Consider the following 21,811-nt stretch of genomic DNA (forward strand, 5'->3'; position numbering starts at 1 on the left):
TAAAATCGCCAAGCACGACTTTAACATCGTGGCGGGGGCAGCGCTCATAGGTACGTTCTAGGCGCTCATAGAAAGCATCTTTGGTCACATCGTCCTTCTCTTCCGTTGGGGCGTGGGCGCAAATCAGCGATATGTTGAAGAACCTCGCTTTGATGCGGATTGTGGCTAGACGTTCATCCACCGGGGTGAATGCCAGGACTCTGCGACGGAGTCTCTCTCCCACCACAAATCCAACACCAAATTTGCGCTCCTTTATATGGCCGCTGTAGTAGATGTCACAAGGACCCACCTTCTTCCGTCCTTGTCCCGTCCATCGCACTTCTTGGATGGCGGTGATGTCAGCCTTGAGTCGTATGAGGACATCAACCAGCTGGGCAGAGGCAACTTCCCAATTAAGGGTCCGGACATTCCAGGTGCATGCCCTTATATCATTGACCTTAAAACATTTGCAGGGGTCGTCATCAAAAGGGGGGTGTCTCATCCGAGGCTTTCGTAGATTTTTCTTTGGGGGGTGTTTTTATGTGGTGGGTCCCAAGCCCTACGCACAACCGCATAAGCGGGCTTCGCCTTCTCACTTTAGCTCGCCTTCAAACGGATGTCTGTTGGCTACCCAGAGGATACTTGGTCTAAAACCGGAAGTCGTGAGCTGCTTGAACCATGTGGAGAAGAATCGTTTCTGGCCACTCCCAAGTGAATGACAATCAAAAACTTTCCTGAATTTCATTTCATGGAATGTAGAGAAATAAAAGAAAATAATGTGCTGAACACATAGAAGACGACAAGCGACGAGCGACATCTGTCAAATATTAAAATACACGCGTTCATATGGGCACAGATTTTTTGACAACAGCACGACTACACGACACAGGCTTGTAGTTGTCGCTGTCGATAACTAAAAAATGTTTCTAATTTTACGACGACTATGGGCAGCTGTAGAGTTGCCACTAATATGTGATAAGTAAAATTATTAAAAGTCATAACAAATATGACGTTATTTTGCCAGCAGAAACGTAAAATAGCTTTGATATATCATTTATAATAACAATCGAATATTTAAAACAAATTAATCGCCAATTTTTAAATTTTTTGCACATTAAACTAAATATGTAAATTTTATTGGAGTGAAAGATTTTAGGGGTCGGCTTTAGTATACTATCCGACGCTTTCGGTAATAAAATGGGTATCGTTTGAAAGAGGAGGTTCTCCAGATTAAGAATATATATATTGTAACGGATTTCCAAAATCTGTCGTTTACTCCAAAACTCTACCTTGAGTTCGATCACTGGATTGTCAAATAAAAGTCACACATTAATGGCTATACACTAATCTTTATTTCTATTTCCTTATAACTTAACACTTTAGTACTCAATACTCTACTTTATAACTCTAACTTATAACTTGTTTACACTTTGCTCGACAACTCTCTCCTTAGAATTGTCCTCACTCGACAACTCTCTTATCAGAACTGTGTCTTGCTGCCAGCCCGGCAGCCCTTATATAGTCGATTGCTAGCATGTTATCGTCACTCGAACATTCTGGCAACTACGAATATCGATGTCTAGATACATCTGGCAAGTTATCGCTTTCGATTATCTATTCTAGTTTGTTCTGGTGCCATTTTCGTTACACTGCCCTCCACTTAAATCTGATCGTCCCGATTAGACATACTTCCAGAACCAAACGCTTCTTTCTTTCTCCTTTGGCATTAATCCTAAACCTTAAATTATTCCGTAACCAAAACTAATACTCGCAGTCGTCTATGCAGTTGATTCCTGGACAGCAGGTCGATAAGCCAGGAACATGGATATATGGACATCCTCTGGACCTGTGGTGATACCTGTCCACCAGCTTTCTGAAATGCTCTTCCAATTTTCGGATGAATCTTTCCACGATGTTATCGGATCGTGGATGTGATGCAGCTTCACATATTTTCCGGACACATAGCTTCTGGCACATCTCCCAACTTTTGATATCCACGTCCGTCATCTCGTCAGTCTCTTTACTACGAATTGCGCACATATTTGTCCTGACCAACAAAACATTCTTGTTTCCTGATTCAATGGTAGGTAATGGAGCAGCTACAACCATGGGAATCGCTCAAATGGCGCTCCCGAATTGAACTGCTGCATCTGACCATGTCTCTTGGAAATCGACACTTTAGCTGCAATGCAATCTCTCAATGATTGACGACAACCAACCCAATAAAATTGATTCTTCAATTTTTCCAAGGCTTTCGTGATTCTTACGTGCACTTCACTTGGACCTTTGTGCATCTCGTAGCGAACTTTAGGTAATCTCTCATTCCGACCAACCATGAAAGATCGGGAGATTTGTCCTTCTTTACTTTTCCATACCCGATATAAGCAACCAGCCACTAACTTGAAGCTTTTGCACTGTGCCTTTGCGACTAGAGATTCTGCAGCCTTTTCTTCTTTCTCTGGACTTTCTTTGGACGTTTGAGAGTCTTCTTCCTTCAGATCATAATCTTTTATCCATGACACGTCTGTCTTCTCTGGGATCACCTGCGTCGATATATGTACCTTCTGTTCCTTCAACTGTGTCGACACCTGTGCCGAAACCTGCGATGGTATACCCTCTCCATGCACTTCCAGCTGTGCTGACACCTCTTCTCTTTTTAAGGTCACCTCCATCGACTCCTCTTTTTCCAACTGTGAGGACACCCTATTCGCTTCCGACTGTGTTGACAAAATCTGCTCATGCGCTTCCAAAGTCCTTGACATACAAGCATCATTCGCTTCGGTCTGTGTTAACAAATTCTCGTCTTGCGTTTCCAGCTGTTTTGACACATCTGCTGTATTTGAAGTCTCATCCATTGATTCTTCCTTCTGCTTCCCTATCTCTGAAGATATCCCATTCGCTTCCAACTTCCGCTCTTTCAATTGTACCGATATTTGAGCTGATATCTGCGTTGATAGCTCTGTTATTTGCTCTTTTATCTGTTGGGACAACTTTGTTGTTAAACGTGTGTCCTGCGCCTGGAACTGTGACGGTATTGCAGACAAAAGTTTGTTCATGTCCAGTACCCCTGATGAACATGGAATCTCTTCCTTTTCCTCAATTTTCGTTGTTGATTCCTCTAACAACGATTCAAAAACAAATTCGTCCACGTTGATGTTTTCTTCTTCCATCGCCTCTCGCAGACGAGCTTGTAACTCAGCTTTCAACCCATTCGTTGCTAGGCCTCGTTGTTTCAACTCCTTTTTGAGTTGCGGTATCTTTAAATCGTTGAACTTAACCATTATCTCCTATGGAATTTTATTTGTCAATCCCACTTCTGACACCAATTGTAACGGATTTCCAAAAATTATATCTGTCGTTTACTCCAAAACTCTACCTTGAGTTCGATCACTGGATTGTCAAATAAAAGTCACACATTAATGGCTATACACTAATCTTTATTTCTATTTCCTTATAACTTAACACTTTAGTACTCAATACTCTACTTTATAACTCTAACTTATAAATTGTTTACACTTTGCTCGACAACTCTCTCCTTAGAATTGTCATCACTCGACAACTCTCTTATCAGAACTGTGTCTTGCTGCCAGCCCGGCAGCACTTATATAGTCGATTGCTAGCATGTTATCGTCACTCGAACATTCTGGCAACTACGAATATCGATGTCTAAATACATCTGGCAAGTTATCGCTTTCGATTGTCTATTCTAGTTTGTTCTGGTGCCATTTTCGTTACAATATATATATTATATATATATAGCTGCAGCTTATAGTTTTCGAGATATTCTCACTTAAAGATGAAAAAAGTACAACTTTTAACTCGAATTTTCACAATATATACAGAAAATTTTATTAATATTACGCACTTATTTTACACATACACTTCATCACATTGTTTCTGCATATTTATTTTATAAAAATTATGACGAAAATAGCTGTAAATAAATATTTAACATTTTAAACAAATCTTCGTCTAAAAATAGTAAAATGGTTGCAGGTTGACAAGTAATGAGTGTTGCCATATGAAATATTTTGCAAAAATTAAAAGAATAAAAATAAACAGAAAAAAGAAGGATTATACACCAAATATATAAACCTTAATGGTGTTATGACTAATGCAAAATCTCGGTATTACCTTTTCTTTGATAACCCACGGTGATGGCCCGACCAGGGTTATTTTTTTGAAGCGCGGCCGAAGGCCGCCAATGTGGAAAGTAGTTCTTTGCGAAAGAACTTTTAATTCCCCCCTCTTTGATAACTCCCGGTGTTGGCTCGACCAGGGTTATTTTTTTGAAGCGCGGCCGAAGGCCGCCAATGTGGAAAGTATTTCAAACGAAAGACCTTTTCATTTCCCTTACTTATAGTACATAGAGTGAATATCATAAATTTTCCTCATATTATCTTTATATAATTTTTTTATAGGGCATTTGTTTTCTGCATTTGGGGTATTTATTTACTTTGGTTCTTCTCATTCGTTTGTATCTGATATGTGTTGCCATACTTGTCAAACTGCAACCCTTTTTGTTATTGTTGAAATTAAGAGATTTGTGTAAAATGTTAAATATTTATTTACAACTATTTTCGTGATAAATTTTATAAAACAAATATGCAGAAACAATGTGGTGAAGTGTAAGTGTAAAATAAGTGCATAATATTAATAAAATATTCAGTATATATTGTGAAAATTCAAGATAAAAGTAGCACTTTTTTCATCTTTAAGTGCAAATATCTCGAAAACTATAAGTCAGCTGCAGCTATATTCTTAATCTGGAGAACCTCCTCTTTCCAATGATACCCATTTTATTACCGAAAGCCTGGGATATTATACTAAAGTTTCCCCGATTTTAGTACGGCAACAATGAAATTGCTGTTTGATATGTCGCTGCCGTCTTCAAAATGTTCAAGACGCTGCCTTCAAAGCGACATTTGTGATAATCCGTCGCTACGTCGTGTCGTGTCGTCGCCTTTGTGGTCAGCACATAAACGAGAAAATATTATCGATTAATTTAGTTTAGGTAATTGTTCCGATTAAAATCTAACATTTCTAAGAAATTGTGTTTTTAAGGACGACGAATTTGTAGTAAATTCTGCAGGTTGCCCTTGTAAAAAGGGGTTTAAAGGAATGAATAAGAATTACAGCAAAGATTGTTTGGGGCTTTGTTTAAGGATATCCGCACTTCATCAAACGTGGAAGTGGTTGCATCAAACAATCGCTTTACATGAATATTTAATATCGGTTACTGCAGCAAGCTCGGCAGGCCATTACTGTGATAAGAATTTGATGCATTTCAAGGTCGCCAAAGAAAATCAGATTCAATATACTCTCAAATTCTAAACAAACATTTTTATAAATATTCTTTGATTAAAGCATGTGTTACACGCTACTTTAAAAAGTTGAAACGAATACAATTGTTGATTAATAGTCAAGGAATAGTTAATAATAACGTTTTTCAAAACATTGTGTTATCACTATGAATACCATAATTACCAAAGGTTACACAAGAGGCATTCATAAATGCTTACTTTCTGTTTTTGAAGACGCAAATATTAAATTATCAAAATATTTGTTTTATACTAACTGTATGAAACAAAACAAGAAGACACCAAGTAATTATGGATTACCGCCATCTTCGTTTGTAACAAAATCAAATAATAATCATTCAAAAGGATCAAATATTCCGCAAATACTTGATGCAAATATTAGAAAATCAGTGTTCATTTCACAATCATATGATATATTCACCAACTTAGCTTTGGAGGACTGGTTGTACAGAAATTTCGACTTCACTCATCACCACGTATTGTTGTTATGGGTGAATGAGCCATGCGTTGTAATAGGTCGTCATCAGAATCCTTTTATGGAAACAAATGTTTCAAAATTGGATTCAGAAAACGTGACTATTGCCCGTCGTAACAGCGGTGGTGGAGCCGTATACCATGATCGTGGTAATCTCAATTGCACGTTTTTCACACCACGAGAAAGATATAATAGAAATTATAATTTAAACATCTTAACGAGAGCACTGTTTCGAGAATGGGCAATTAAATCTGAAATAAATGAACGTGACGATGTTATTGTCAACGAAAAAAAGGTGAGTGAAATATACATGCATTATAAATTCAACTACGCAGATAACTTTTTTCACGAAAAAAGTATCACTATCAATTTTGTTTTTTACAAAACAATTTCAGTACCGTGCTTCCATTTCTGATCAAATAATCTCAAACCACGTTTTTGGATTTTTTACTTCCGATAATTTCACTTTTTTTAATTTTCTAAAACATTGAAAATCATTCAGAAAGTTAGGAAATATATTTATGCTTTTTAGCTGTCTTACATATCAATTTTGACAAGTAATAATTACTAATACTATATGAAAATATCAAGTTATATTAATGTTTGCTTGACGACTGCTATAAATTTTGGCCAAGTTATTGTTTGTAGCGGTGGAATATAATCGCCCCTATTCCCGTTGTTGTTGTCGTTTTAAAACGACTTAAGAACGCCTATTTGGCATTCCTGTTGGCGTTAACGACATTTATCGAAAATAAATTGAGATTCCCCAATTTGAAACGACTTTAGAAACGACATAGAAACAGTCGTTTTTTGTCGTTGCTATAATTGTGAGCGTCATAGAAACGACGCGGTTGTTTGAAGGAATATTTGAAGTAAAGATGAAAATTCCAAAGCGGAAACAGTTTGAAATTTTAATTTCTGAAAAGGAAAAATATCCTGCATATGCCAAGGACTTTAGAAAAGGGTTAAATCCTTTAAATTTCGATTTCTTGGGTGGGATATTTTTTTTCTCAAAAAAAAAAAAAACTAAATCCATTCCACCGCTTTCTCGCGTCGGAAATTGTTGGCATTAATGAAATTGCATTTTTATATCTAAGAGTATATTTAAGATATGAAAGGTCTAAAAATTCAAAACGAAGAAAAAAAATAGTACTCCAACAAGACGAGGAGTTAATAAACACCTACCCATGTCTCCTTTGGCTGGACCACTAGGTAGAGTAGTCGGATTAGCCAGAAGCAAGGAGCATGAGACGCTGGAAGTATAACATATTTTAGAAGAAAGTTAGGAGGACGCAGATGTCACCACTACTTCTTTTAAAAAATCAAATAAAGATGGAAGACTAACATTGTTGTACGTAAATACAATAATTACAGTGATAACGTTGTTTAGCGTCAATAGAGAATAGCATAAAATCCATAAGAAAGAAATTTTTATATGGGAAAAGAGCTCCTTAAAGTATACTGTATAACATATGTAGACAAATTTCGATAACTTATCTTAGGCGTTACGATATACTTCAAGAATACCAATTTAGGAACGAAACGACGATAAGAACGACGACGACTTAGAAACGACTATTAAAACGACAACGGGAATAGGGCCGAATGGGATTAGTGTCGCACGATGTGCGCAATTTCATCGTCCATATTGTATAAAAATTTCATTCTGATATAATTCAAAAAAGGTCACGTTTATGCCTTTAAAAAAGCTTCTGTTCATTCTCTTATTCCACTTATGCTCACAATTATATCAAATGCCACTAATTTATTTAATAAACTTATGACGTTTTTCTATATTTGCTAAATAAGAGACAATTGAAAACTTTAAAACGCTCTCCTGAAAAATCAACTTTTTTGAGTTGTGACACTATTCATGTAAATGAGCGATATGTATATGAAGATAAGGGAAGCAAACTAAAATCTTTTAAGGCAGTAGTCTGCTTTACATCTTCTTCTTGACTGGCGTAGACACCGCTTACGCGGTTATAGCCGAACAGCGCGCCACGCACATCTCCTTCTGGCAGTTTGGCGAAAATTGGTTATTCCAAGCGAAGCCAGGTCCCTCTCCACCTGGTCCTTCCATCGGAGTGGAGGTCTCCCTCTTCCTCTGCTTCCACCAGCGGGTACTGCATCGAATACTTTCAGAGCTGGAGCACCTTCATCCATTCGAACAACATGTCCTAGCCAGCGTAGCCGCTGTTTTTTTATTCGCTGGACTATGTCTATGTCGTCGAATAACACATACAGCTCATCGTTCCATCGTCTGCGGTATTCGCCGTTGCCAATTCTTAAGGGACCATAAATCTTCCGCAATTTCTCTCGAAAACTCCTAGTTCCGTCTCATCGGACGTTGACATCGTCCACGCTTCTGCACCGTAAAGTAGGACGGGAATGATGAGAGACTTGTAGAGTTTGGTTTTTGTTCGTCGAGAGAGGACTTTACTTTTCAATTGCCTACTTAGTCCATAGTAGCACCTGTTGGCAAGAGTGATTCTGCGTTGGATTTCCAGGCTGACATTGTTATTGCTGTTAATGCTGGTTCCCAGGTAGACGAAATTATCTACAACTTCAAAGTTATTACTGTCAACAGTGACGTGGGAGCCAAGACGCGAATGCGTTGACTGTTTGTTTGACGACAGGAGATATTTCGTCTTGTCCTCGTTCACCACCAGACCCATACGTTTCGCTTCCTTATCCAGTCTGGAGAAAGCAGAACTAACGGGTGTTGTTTCCAATGATATCGATATCATCGGCGTACGCCAGTAGCTGTACACTCTTATAGAAGATTGTACCTTCTCTGTTTAGCTCTGCAGCTCGTATTATTTTCTCCAGCATCAGGTTAAAGAAATCACACGAGAGTGAGTCACCTTGTCTGAAACCTCGTCTGGTATCGAACGGCTCGGAGAGGTCCTTCCCGATCCTGACGGAGCTTTTGGTGTTGCTCAACGTCAGCTTACACAGCCGTATTAGTTTTGCGGGGATACCAAATTCAGACATCGCGGCATAAAGGCAGCTCCTTTTCGTGCTGTCGAAAGCAGCTTTAAAGTCGACAAAGAGATGGTGTGTCTCGATCCTATTTTCACGGGTCTTCTCCAAAATTTGGCGCATGGTGAATATCTGGTCCGTTGTTGATTTTCCAGGTCTAAAGCCACACTGATAAGGTCCAATCAGTTTGTTGACGGTGGGCTTTAGTCTTTCACACAATACGCTCGACAGAACCTTATACGCGATGTTGAGGAGGCTTATCCCACGGTAATTGGCGCAAATTGTGGGGTCTCCCTTTTTGTGTATTGGGCAGAGTACACTGAGATTCCAATCGTCAGGCATGCTTTCTTCCGACCATATTCTGCAAAGAAGCTGATGCAAGCACCTTATCAGCTCTTCGCCGCCGTATTTGAATAGCTCTAGTCTAGTCTGCTTTACTGCCTTCCCTAAATAAAAGCGTTAGCGGAACGTTTATTAACGCTCAGCGTTAACGTCGATGCGCCATTCCTAAGTAAAAGCGGCAACTTTACGTCAAATATCAAAATGTTTACTTGAATTGTTGTTGTGAAATTTTATTGTACAGAGAAAGAAGGGAAGGAAATGATTGCGGTAAACGGAATTTTAAGACGATAGTGTATTATATTTAAGGCTTAAAAACAATATTTATGATTAAAAATTATTGAAATTTATTCAAATTTGAAGTATTTTTCTGGAGCTCCTGGAGTCTGCACTTGTAAATCGGTGCGGGTGATGGAGGTCGTGCGATGCATCTGAAGCAGTCGAACCAAATTATTTTTTAATTTTTATAAGTTTCTTTTCTTTATGAACTAAAAAAATACCGAAGAAGTTATAAAACTCCAAATTTTTTCGAACTTTGAAAAAAAAAAAAATCACTTTTTTAAGAAAAAAAAAGTTGACTTTAAGTTGCAAAACAAGTATCTAGTTTAGAAAATACTTTAGTCCAACTTTTTTAGTTCAAATAGAAGATAATTTAATACTGAAGCTAGATCACTTTGGTTTTTTTTCGATCGGACATATGTATATTCTTTTTGCTATCACCGGCACCGTTTTCTAACACTTGTGAAAATTAAAACTCGAGAAAACGCGCTTTAAAGGTCTGCCTGAGCATTCGCACCTGCTCGACGCTCGGCCACTAAAACTGCTCTAGCTTCGAAAATATATCGAATTGGCCTCTGGAATTTTAAAGACATATTCTTGGATAGTTTTGGAAGAGATGTGAAACAAAACAAAACAAGAAAAAACGCTTCGTTACCGAAGCTAATATACCCTTCACAGGTGCATTTCTTCGTTCGGTTTGTATGGCAGCTATATGCTATAGTGATCCGATCTGAACATTTTTTTCGGAGATTAAATTATTTCTATGAACAATAACTCACACCAAATTTCGTGAAGATATGTTGTAAAATGCCGATCGTTCAGCTTTTATGACAGCTATATGATATAGTGGTCCGATATCGGCAGTTCCGACAAATGAGCAGCTTCTTAAAGAGAAAATAACATCTGCAAACGGACGGACGGACAGACAGACAGACGGGCATGACTAAATCGACTCAGTTCAACATACTGATCATTTATATATATACTTTATAGGGCCTCCGACGCTTCCTTCTGGGTGTTACAAACTTCGTGACAAACTTAATATACCCTGTTCAGGGTATAAAAATCGATTTTTTTAAGCCTGTAAAGCAGACTACTGCCTTAAGCTTATTGTATTTGTAGCGGCGAATAATTTTTATTACAAACAATAAACAAATAAGAATTAATTTTTTTTTGTCAAAAAAATATAAACAAAATTGCATAAAAAAAAAATAAAAACAAGTAAGGAAGGGCTAAGTTCGGGTGTAACCGAAAATTTTATACTCTCGCAATTTATTTATTTAACTTAATTAATATTATATAATACACAATTTGACCCACATATTCGTCATATATATTGTATAAAGTCCATTGAAAGTTGGAAACCCTAATATTATGTTAGAAGCACCGAGGTCCTCATGTTCGATATATGGGGCCTTGAAAACCTACTGCGAAAACTGCGATTTCGGCGATTTTTAGAACTGGGCTGCCACACTATAAATACAGTATTTGTGCAAAGTTTTGCACCGATATCTTCACTAGTGCTTACTTTATATATTGTAAAGTAAACAATTCAGGTCATCTTCTAAGTTCTGGTATATAGGAAGTAGGCGTGGTTGTGAAGCGATTTGGCCAATTTTCACAACATATCATTGGGATTTAAGGAAACTATTACAAACCAAGTTTCATTGAAATCGGTCGAGTAGTTCCTGAGATATGGTTTTTGACCCATAAGTGGCGACGCCACGCCCATTTTCCATTTTGTAAAAAAATCTGAGTGCAGCTTTCATCTGCCATTTCTTATGTGAAATTTAGTGTTTCTGGCGTTTTGCGTTAGTGAGTTAACCCACTTTTAGTAATTTTCAACCTAACCTTTGTATGGGAGGTGGGCGTGGTTATTATCCGATTTCTTTCATTTTTGGACTGTTTTATGAAGTTTTATTCATGGCTTAGTTATGACACTTTATGTGTTTTTGGTTTTCGCCATTTTGTGGGCGTGGCAGTGGACCGATTTTGCCCATTTTCGAAAACAACCCTCTCACGGTCCCAAGGAACATGTGTTCCAAGTTTCATTAAGATATCTCAAGTTTTACTCAAGTTATCGCTTGCACGGACGGACAGACGGACGGACAGACATCCGGATTTCAACTCCACTCGTCATCCTGATCATTTATACATATATAAACCTATATCTAACTCTTTTATTTCTTGGTGACACAAACAACCGTTAGGTGAACAAAACTATAATACTCTGTGCAACAGGTTGCGAGAGTATAATAAAATTACTAATATAATACTATACTATAAAACTAATAGAATAATACTATACAGGATCTGGTTGATGATGCGTTATCTGATGAAAACTTTTTAAAAGCCAATGCAGAAAAAGGTTCTGCTTGAAAGAACTAATGCGTTTTCTTTTCGGGATGAAAACGCACCCTCTTTATATTCCAACAGCATTACCTCTTTGAATGCGTGCCCTTTTTACATGATTTCTTTCTATTATGCTGGTCAACTCTCACTCAGAATTTGAAAATCCGAGTACAGGGCAGAATAAATGTAAAATTTTTTTGTGAAAAAAAAACGCTTATATGGTTTGTAAGACTGCGCAGCAAATATTCAAACAGCATCTAGTTGTTGTTGTAGCGGTTGCCCAGGTCTGCCTGAAACGACAAGCCTAGCCTAATTGTCATCTAAGACATCTAACGGGAAACGAGTTGTTTCGATGGGGTCGGACCAAAGGGAAAGGGGTGTTAGATGAGTAGGATTAAGAGGACATGCAAAGAGGTGGTTAGTGTCATGCGGGGACTCTTTGCATGCAGGACATATGATGAGTATGTCAGGGTCTAGTCTGGATAGGTAGGAGTTTAGTCTGCTACAATATCCAGAACGAAGTTGAGCAAGGGGCACTCTAGTTTCGTGAGGCAAATCGAGGGTGAGTTCTACGAAAGCAACCCAACAGAGACTGTTTGGTAAGCATTATGCTATGCTCCTTGACAGGTAGCATGCGGGCCTCATTGTGAAGGTGCTCGACCCGAGACATAAAGAGGCAACCTGGGGCTGTCCGGAGTGCGGTATTTTGGCAAGTCTGAGGCCTCCCCATCTGCGTCCTATTGTATCCAGGTGACCATATTGGGGCTGCGTAGTTGAGGACCGGCCGGCCGATTTTCTGATAAGTTGCCAACAACGTTTCTTAGTTATATGGGCGTTTATGACGCTAATTGGTGTGGTGGTACTGTGCACTTTACGGAATCCATGTTGGTGCTGCGCTAGTCTCAGGTGGTGAGTGAAGGTCGGGAGTAACAAAGCCGCAAGTGTCTTCACTACTGGGGAAAGGAGAGTTATCGGACGATAAGACTCAATAACCCCTCTTGGTTGGCTGGTTTCCCTTGTTTCAGTAGTGGGACCACTCTTCCGGTTTTCCACGAATCGTGTTTGTTAAGAGTGGTCATAGACAAATTGAGAACCTTGGTGAGAACCCCGCCGAGCCAAGGTATTTAAGCATCAGCATGTTAATACCGTCAGGGCCAATGGATTTGTACGATTTGGCCTTTTTGATGACATCCGCAACCTCGCCGGTGGTGAAGGTAAGTGGTGTGCAGTCTTTTGGCATTTTGCGCAACTCCGGGTAGCACATCTTTTCGCCTTATATACCGAAGGGTGCAGTGTAAATTGCCGGCTAAAATAGCTCGCGCACTCGGGTCCGAGGAGGCATGACCAGCGAATTGATATTCAACTCGGTCATCGTGCCTTATCGGGTTGGATAGGGATTTGACAGTTGTCCAGAGTTTACCCACACCAGCGGAAATATTACAAGACTTCAGGTGCTCTGAACATTTCGTCCGCTTATATTGATTTACCCTTCGTCGAATCTCCAAATTCAGCTCCCTTATACGGGGATCACAGGGATCGACAAGGCGTAAGGCATTGCGCTCGTTGGCTAAAACTGCTGCTTTCGCTGCGAAGTTAGGGCGGACCTCCGCAATGCGTCCAGAAGGAATAAAGCGAGCAGTAACAGCTGGGATCGCCTTGCGCAATTGACATTCACCAACGTATACGTCCGTAGAAATGGACAGTGCATTGAAGGTGCTTTCGGTAAATTCTGTGAAGCCGACACAGTTAGCTTTTTTGAAGTTAACGAAAGTACGGTTGTCCACAGATATAAAGTCAGGAGGTTTTTCGATCAAGACAATTATAGGCAGATGGTCTGATGCGAGAGTTAGCATAGGTCGCCAGGTTATGCTATTTATCAGACCACCTCTAGCGATTATAATATCAGCCGAGCTATTACAGGTGCCCATAATTCTGATGGGGGCCCACAACAGCCGGTTCTACGTTACACCGGGATTGACTCGAATTTTCGAATCCGACCAAAGGCTGTTAATTCGGCGACCCAGACCTGTCTTGCTGGGTTGCTCTCTATCCTTTTGATCCGCGCTGGCGTTGAGCCAAACCCGGGTCCAAGGGAATATTTTTGCTGCGTATGCGCCAAACGGCTCCATCCAAACTCCACCTCAGTTAAGTGTAACACATGCAATGGATGGAGCCATTAAGACCTGTTCTGGCCTTAAGACCCACAGGAAGTGAACCACAAGTTATGTGGTCCCATGCTGCCAACACACAACCGCCTCTACGGCAGTGCTATTAGCACCAAGTTTACACACTGCGTCGCCACCCATTGTGGATGGCCAAAATAGAACCTCAACGGTCCTCCGGAGCTCCATGCCGCATGACTCCCAGTCTGATCAGACCCATCCCCAATCTTCATCCCGCTCCTATCCTCGTACAAGGACCACAACGCAACTTCTGGTCCCTCGCACCGTCTGTTCCGTGTGTCAGACTGTAATACGTCGGAACGTCACATCAGTTAAATGCAATTCTTACTCTGGCTGGTGTCACCTTTCGACGTGTTCCGTCCTGCGCACCACGCATGAGGTAAGTGAGTCATTCGTTGCCCCATGATACAGGAGTCTGCCCCCGCAACAACCTCAAACGGAGTCGCTAAACAACACCCGAGTGCAGGAATACATCACGATCTTTGGCATTCTTGCCTGTCAAATGGGGGATGGAGCTGGCAGAACAGATTGACGATTCGATGTTCTGCACAATGAATGACGAAGCCCCCACCAGAATTATGGGCACTTGTAATAGCTCGCCCAATATTACAGCATCTAGTCTTAGTTTGTGGCATAACTTCAGTGCAAGAGGAGGAAGTTATACCACAAACTGTACCAGCATATAATACTCCCAACTGATCGTAGTCTTAGCAAACCTAAAAGACCTTCGTGTTTTCTGGAAACGCACTGCGAAAATGCAAGGATTGTTGTTGTATGTATGTATGTATGTAATTGGCGTTAAACCGTTTAGCCGAATTGATGAGAATTCGCCACTCCTCTCTTTCCTTCGCAGTTCGGCGCCAGTTGGAGATTCCATGTGTAACCAGGTCGCTCTCCACCTCGTCCCTCCAACGGAGTGGAGGCCTTCCCCTTCATCGGCTTCCTCCGGCGGGTACTGCATCGAACACTTTCAGAGCTGGAGTGTTTTAGTCCATTCGGACAACATGACCAAAATTTTCCTCTCGAAAACTCCTAGTGTCGTCTCATCTGATGTTGACATCGTCCAAGCTTCTGCACCATAAAGCAGGACGGGAATGATAAGCGACTTGTAGAGTTTGATGTTGGTTGGTCGAGAGAGTATGACTGTCAACAGTGACGTGGGAGCCAAGACGCGAATGCGCCGACTGTTTGCTTGATGACAGGAGATATTTCACCTCCAGACCCATTCGCTTCGCCTCCTTATCCAAGCGGGAGAAAGCAGAACAACGGCGCGGTTGTTGCTTCCGATGATATCAATATCATCGGCCTACGCCAGCAGCTGTACACTCTTATAGAAGATTGTATCTTCTCTATATAGCCCTACAGCTCGTATAATTTTTTCCAGCATCAGGTTAAAGAAGTCACACGATAGCGAGTCACCTTGTCTGAAACCTCGTTTGGTATCGAACGGCTCGGAGAGGTCCTTCCCGATCCTGACGGAGCTTTTGATGTTGCTCAACGTCAGCTTACACAGCCGTATTAGTTTTGCGGGGATACCAAATTCAGTCATCGCGGCATAAAGACAGCTCCTTTTCGTGTTGTCGAAAGCAGCTTTAAAGTCGACAAATAGATGGTGTGTGTCGATCCTCTTTTCACGGGATTTCCAAGATTTGGCGCATGGTGAATATCTGGTCAGTTGTTGATTTTTCAGGTCTAAAGCCACACTGATAAGGTCCAATCAGTTTGTTGACGGTGGGCTATAGTCTTTCACACAGTACGCTCGATAGAACCTTATAGGCGACAGGCGAACCTTAATTGGCACAGATTGTGGGATCTCTCTTTTTATGGATTGGGCAGAGTACACTGAGATTCCAATCGTCAGGCATATTTTGCAAAGAAGCGGATGCATGCACCTTATCAGCTCTTCGCCGCCGTATTTGAATAGCTCGGCCGGTAATCTATCGGCCCCGCCGCTTTTTTGTTCTTCAGACGGGTAATTGCTATTCTAATTTCTTCATGGTCGGGTAATGGAACATCTGTTCCATCGTCATCGATTGGGGAATCGGGTTCGCCATCTCCTGTTGTTGTACTTTTACTGCCATTCAGCAGGTCGGAGAAGTGTTCCCTCGATAATCACAGTATGCCCTGGATTATCGGTTATAGATTACCACCTTGGTCTCTACTTAAAGATGCTCCGGTCTTGAAACCTTTGTTAAGTCGCTTCATTTTTTCATAAAATTTTCGAGCATTACCTCTGTCTGCCAGCTTCTCAAGCTCTTTGTACTCACGTATTTCGGCCTCTTTCTTTTTTGTCTGCAGATGCGTCTCGCTTCCCTCTTCAGCTCTCGGTATCTATCCCATCCCGCACGTGTTGTGGTCGATTGCAACGTTGCGAGGTAGGCAGTCTGTTTTCTCTCCGCTGCGAGACGGCAATCCTCATCGTACCAACTTGTTTTTTTTCGTTGCCGAAATCCAATTGTTTCGGCTGCAGCTGCACGCAGTGAGTTGGACATGCCGTTCCACAGTTCCCTTATACCGTGATGCTAATGAGCGCTCTCAGATAGCAGGAGTGCAAGTCGAGTAGAGTATTTCGTGGCTGTCTGTTGCGATTGCAGCTTTTCAACGTCGAACCTTGTTGACGGGCGTTTTTTGCTGCACAGAGGCGAGTGCGTATCTTTGCTGCTACTAGATAATGGTCCGAGTCTATATTTGGTCCTCGGAGCGTACGCACGTCTAAAACACAGGAGACCTGTCTTCCGTCTATCACAACGTGATCGATTGGGTTACGCGTGTTTCGATCAGGAGACAGCCAAGTAGCTTGATGTATTTTCTTAAGCTGGAATCTGGTACTACAGACGACCATATTTCGGGCCCCAGCGAAGTCGATCAACCTCAGGCCGTTTGGCGATATTTCGTCATGTTGGCGGAATTTTCCGACTGTTGTGCCAAAGACACCTTCTTTACCCACCCTAGCGTTGAAATCGCCAAGCACGATTTTGACATCGTTGCGGGGACAGCGCTCGTAGGTGCGTTCTAGGCGCTCATAGAAAGTATCTTTGGTCACATCGTCTTTCTCTTCCGTTGGGGCGTGGGCGTAAATAAGCGATATGTTGAAGAACCTCGCTTTTATGCGGATTGTGGCTAGACGTTCATCCACCGAGGTGAATACCAGGACTCGGCGACGGAGTCTCTTTCCCACCACAAATCCAACACCAAATTTGCGCTCTTTTATATGGCCGCTGTAGTAGATGTCACAAGGACCCACCTTCTTTCGTCCTTGTCCCGTCCATCGCACTTCTTGGATGGCGGTGATATCTGCCTTTAGTCGTAAGAGGACATCAACCAGCTGGACAGAGGCACCTTCCCAATTAAGGGTCCGGACATTCCAGGTGCATGCCCTTAAATCATATCCTTAAAACGTTTGCAGGGGTCGTCATCAAAAGGGGGGTGTCTCATCCGAGGCTTTCTTCGATTTGTCATTGGTACTTCGGTCTCTATTAGAGACTTGAGACTGTTCGCAGAATACCGGCATAAGGGTGCATTCGAGATGGTAATCACGACAGCAATGTTGCAAATTTGTCGGCAATACAAAATTTTGGTCTGCACAACATAACAAAGTTATATTTCACATTCTATCAATGTGTATTAAACAAACTCGCATTTTTTGCAAAATTGCTTCCAATAAAAATTTCCTTTTCCTGTTTTTTTTTTTTAATAATTATTGTCTGTATTGTATGTATTCGTCTCTATTAGAGACTTGAGACTGTTCGCAGAATACCGGCATAAGGGTGCATTCGAGATGGTAATCACGACAGCAATGTTGCAAATTTGTCGGCAATACAAAATTTTGGTCTGCACAACATAACAAAGTTATATTTCACATTCTATCAATGTGTATTAAACAAACTCGCATTTTTTGCAAAATTGCTTCCAATAAAAATTTCCTTTTCCTGTTTTTCTTTTTAATAATTATTGTCCATACCTCAAATCAAAGACATTAGATATTTAGGCTAATGATTTATTTGATGTGCAATGTGAAGTGCACGCGATCGCTGCCAGATATAGAAGGGTATTACAAAGCTTACGCGCTATGTTTATAACAGCAGGCGTTCTTGAACCTAACTGTTACATATGTATTGGCAGTTCCCTTTTTGTTATATTCTGGAATTAAGTAGGACTGACATGATGTTGCCATATAATATAATATAATTAAAGATTGTGGTATGTCCCACAAAAAACTTTTTTTTCTCCCTTTCATCGCTAATTAAAAGAACTTCCATTTTGATTCATTTAAGCATCAGTATCAGCAACAAAGTGGCAAATATGTAACGGAGTTGAGGTACTGCTGTAATTACTGCGTAGCTCGAATGCACCCTAAACCTTATGCCCGGTTTCACAGTTCGTACTTAAGTTGTGCCCAAATAAAATCTTAACTAAGCATTGTTGTTGACTGAGTAGTCATTTGCGTTTCACAGTCGATGCTTATTTTCTATAAAATTCTATTATGATATATAGCAGCACAATGAAAAACATTTGTTTACAAATACCAAGTGACAAATTGAAATTATTGTTGATGAAAAATAACTTTACGACGAATAAATTTAGAATCTGGGAAATGGATGGAAACAATAAAAGGACACCAAATTTCACCGCAAGCGAGTGGGGCACCTATTGCAACTCGCAGGAAAGCATACAACCGTCATTGAATGCAAGAATTTTCAAAAAAATTTTCAGCAAATAATTTTTATTTTATTTTTTTTGACAAATAAGTCAATATTCAAAACAAAAATCAGCTGTTACTTAAGCACTGCTTAAGTCTCCCATTTTCAGTACTTAAGCAGAACTTAAGTATGAACTGTAAAACGCAATATTTCTGTTTTATCTTAAGCACAACCTAAGCACTGACTGTGAAACCGGGCATTAGTGTTGACGACGATGATATTTCAATTTCCAAAATATTGGGTGTTACCTTTGACAGTCTGCACTCTTTCAAAAGAAAAGACAAATAGACGTTGGCAACGTACAAGGCAATTGGCCGGTCGTTATTTAGGCAGCGCAAATATGATCGGCTAGATGTAACGCTATCTGCACCATGTGCATGTTTTGATGTTGCGAACGCCTCTGGACTATTTTTTGTGGGGCTATGGGGCTGGAGAGAGTATGCTAAAGTTGGACTAAGCGCGCCCTACATTTGTATGAAATAATATTTCAACATTGCATTGTATCGACCATACATACATACGATTCAAAAAAAGATTTCTAAATGTTATGTTCTTTTTTATTTGCCATTTCAGATAGCTCCCAAGAAATCACTCTTAACTTCTTTTAACTTCTTGTTTTAAAACTATATTTAATGTAAAATTTGGCAATGTACCGTAATAAATAACATATAATTAGTATACATAACCTATATAGTTGTTTAATACCAAAAAATAATTATATGCCGCCATTAATCAGAACTGAAATAATAGCCTAAACAGACGGCAGCGCTAATTTGCATTAGCGACGTTATTTGCTTTAACTCGCGCATTTATCCATTTTAAAGCAAATTAGTAATGCACACATATTCCGTGCATTTAGCTGAATTTACCAAATTTGAGTTGGCAACGCTGCCCAAAATGGCCGATTTTTTCTATTGTGAATGCTAATTGATACAAAGAAGAAGAAAAAACTTAAGCAAATGATTTATGTTTCTATTTTGCAAATTAAATTATTGGCAAATATATTAACAATAACTAATTTTAATGTTTTCAGATAGTAGAAAGCAAACAGCGAGCAGTTTCAAAAATAAAAACGACAACGAGCGACGAAAATGTGCTGATATATGTATTTGTTTACTTTGTTTAATGAATAGGCAAATTTCTCAATCAGCGGTCTAAATACACAAAATTTGTCATCTGTTACCATAAAATTTCAATACGCATTACCATTTCTTAAGGCGCATTAATTTTGCTCATCTGTCACTGCTATAAATAAACTAAAATTATTGTACAGCTTGGTGTTTTTAAAACCCGACTTTATGAACACTTTACCTAATAAATAATTGCTTATAAAATTTATTGCAATATAGTTTTAATTGTAAAATATTGATAAAAGCTGATAGATTGCCTAATCCTTGATTGCTCCTGAACTTAATCCGCCCTTCTTTTAATTAGGTTTTGCTATTCTAAAAATTTAGTATGACATATTAACTAACGAAGTTTTACCTTTTTCTACAATTTCTTATATGAAGTTATTTTGTTTTAACTCAAGTTGTGATATTTATTAGCGACTGTACGTATATACGTAAAACTCATTTGATATACATATGAATATATATTTTATTTACAGTTGTCCGGAACTGCCGCAAAACTAGGATATCCGAATGCATATCATCATTGCACACTTCTGGCGAATACTAATAAATTGAACCTTGGAAATTGTTTAATCAAGGATAAGGTAAGTTTTGTATACATCCTCTCTACCTACTTGCGGAATGTTTACATCTCTGTTAAACACTAATAGTAGTAGTAGTGAGTAACATAGAAACAACTTCAGAATTGCTTCAGCACATCAAAAATGGATATAAGCAAAGAGAAAACACGCCATATTTTATAGTTTTTCTTTGATAAAGTTTTGTTTGTCATGAAACGTTCGTGTACTGCCAAAAAAATGCTAAAAATCAGCCGTTTTCTATTTTCTATTGTGTAACTTGGTTTTTATTGTTGTTTTAACGATTATCCAGCCGTGCTGGAATGAAAGGAATAATGTATAACTTGGTTGACAAGAATTCTCTCTATTGTGAATGGTTATGGGAATTATAATCAGATTTTTGATAGTTTATTTACATTAGTATGTAACTTGAATTACTTTTAACCCTTTCATGCCCAATGTTGCCTATTGGTACTACCGGCTTCTAATTCTCGTTATTTAAATTTTTTTGACCAGCGGTTTATTCAATTATGTAGACTTATGTGTTGTGCAAGCTTACAGTTACATTCTTTGTTAGGAGCTGTGCACGTATTCATTCAGTAGGCGTTCTCCGAAACCGATTTCAATTGTCAAAATCGGTTTCGCGAAAAAAGTTATACTAAAGTAACTATACAAAAAGTGTTCAAAAACATAAAAATAATTGTTTTATTTTAAAACAAAGTGAACTATATAAATAAGCAAAGATAAGAGAGTTTTAAAAAAAAAAATCATGAGAAAAATGTTTAGTTTATTTATAATAATTTAATTTGTGCCTTTAAGCAACATCCTGTAACTAATGAACCAGGATACATAGGTTTTTGAAATTTCTATCACTTCATAAATGAGTTAAAACTAATATACAGTTTGTCAACAAATTCTTTGCAAAATGAAAATTGACTCAAACAAGTAAGGAAAGGCTAAGTTCGGGTGTAACCGAACCTTTTATACTCTCGCAATTTATTTATTTAACTTTATTTATATTATATAATACACAATTTGACCCACATATTCGTCATATATATTGTATAAAGTCCATTGAAAGTTGGAAACCCTAATATTAGGTTAGAAGTACCGAGGTCCTCATGTTCGATATATGGGGCCTTGAAAACCTATTGTTCGATTTCGGCTATTTTTAGAATGGGGCTGTCACACTATAAACATAGTATTTGTTCAAAGTTCTGCACCGATATCTTCACTAGTCCTTACTTTATATATTGTAATCTAAACGATTCAGATCATCTTCTAAGTTCTGGTATATAGGAAGTAGACGTGGTTGTGAAGCGATTTGGCCTATTTTCACAACATATCATTGGGATGTAAGGAAACTATTACAAACCAAGTTTCATTGAAATCGGTGGAGTAGTTCCTGAGATATGGTTTTTGACCCATAAGTGGGCGACGCCACGCCCATTTTCCATTTTGTAAAAAAATCTCAGTGCAGCTCCCTTTTGCCATTTCTTATGTAAAAT

The 21,811-nt window shown here is 39.3% G+C and overlaps 3 protein-coding genes across 4 annotated transcripts in view; 2 read left to right on the top strand and 1 right to left on the bottom strand.

Annotated features, from left to right (window-relative positions):
* Positions 1 to 42: 42 nt before the first annotated feature.
* On the bottom strand, positions 43 to 8,831 carry LOC128922875 (pharyngeal muscle protein 2-like). Of its 2 annotated transcripts, XM_054235260.1 has the most exons (3): positions 6,317 to 8,831; positions 6,174 to 6,254; positions 43 to 4,942 (listed from the first exon to the last, which is right to left on the bottom strand). In XM_054235260.1, the coding sequence occupies exon 3, from the start codon at positions 3,258 to 3,260 to the stop codon at positions 2,079 to 2,081; it is 1,182 nt and encodes a 393-aa protein (XP_054091235.1). In that variant the 5' UTR covers positions 3,261 to 4,942; positions 6,174 to 6,254; positions 6,317 to 8,831; the 3' UTR covers positions 43 to 2,078. The 2 variants fall into 2 exon arrangements, with proteins under 2 accessions (XP_054091235.1, XP_054091234.1); XM_054235259.1 differs by having other exon boundaries at positions 6,174 to 8,831.
* LOC105219361 (uncharacterized) lies at positions 4,999 to 5,634 on the top strand. Its single transcript, XM_011195459.3, has one exon. The coding sequence runs from the start codon at positions 5,101 to 5,103 to the stop codon at positions 5,311 to 5,313; it is 213 nt and encodes a 70-aa protein (XP_011193761.1). The 5' UTR covers positions 4,999 to 5,100; the 3' UTR covers positions 5,314 to 5,634.
* Positions 5,450 to 21,811, top strand: part of LOC105219360 (lipoyltransferase 1, mitochondrial) — a 24,668-nt gene continuing 8,306 nt past the window's right edge. The window contains exons 1-2 of the mRNA XM_011195458.3: positions 5,450 to 6,070; positions 20,223 to 20,330. Of these exons, the coding sequence (XP_011193760.1) occupies positions 5,450 to 6,070; positions 20,223 to 20,330 (729 nt within the window). The remainder of the gene's footprint in view (positions 6,071 to 20,222; positions 20,331 to 21,811) is intronic.

This window comes from Zeugodacus cucurbitae, chromosome 6 (assembly GCF_028554725.1).
Source record: "Zeugodacus cucurbitae isolate PBARC_wt_2022May chromosome 6, idZeuCucr1.2, whole genome shotgun sequence".
NCBI classification, from domain to species: Eukaryota; Metazoa; Arthropoda; class Insecta; order Diptera; family Tephritidae; genus Zeugodacus; species Zeugodacus cucurbitae.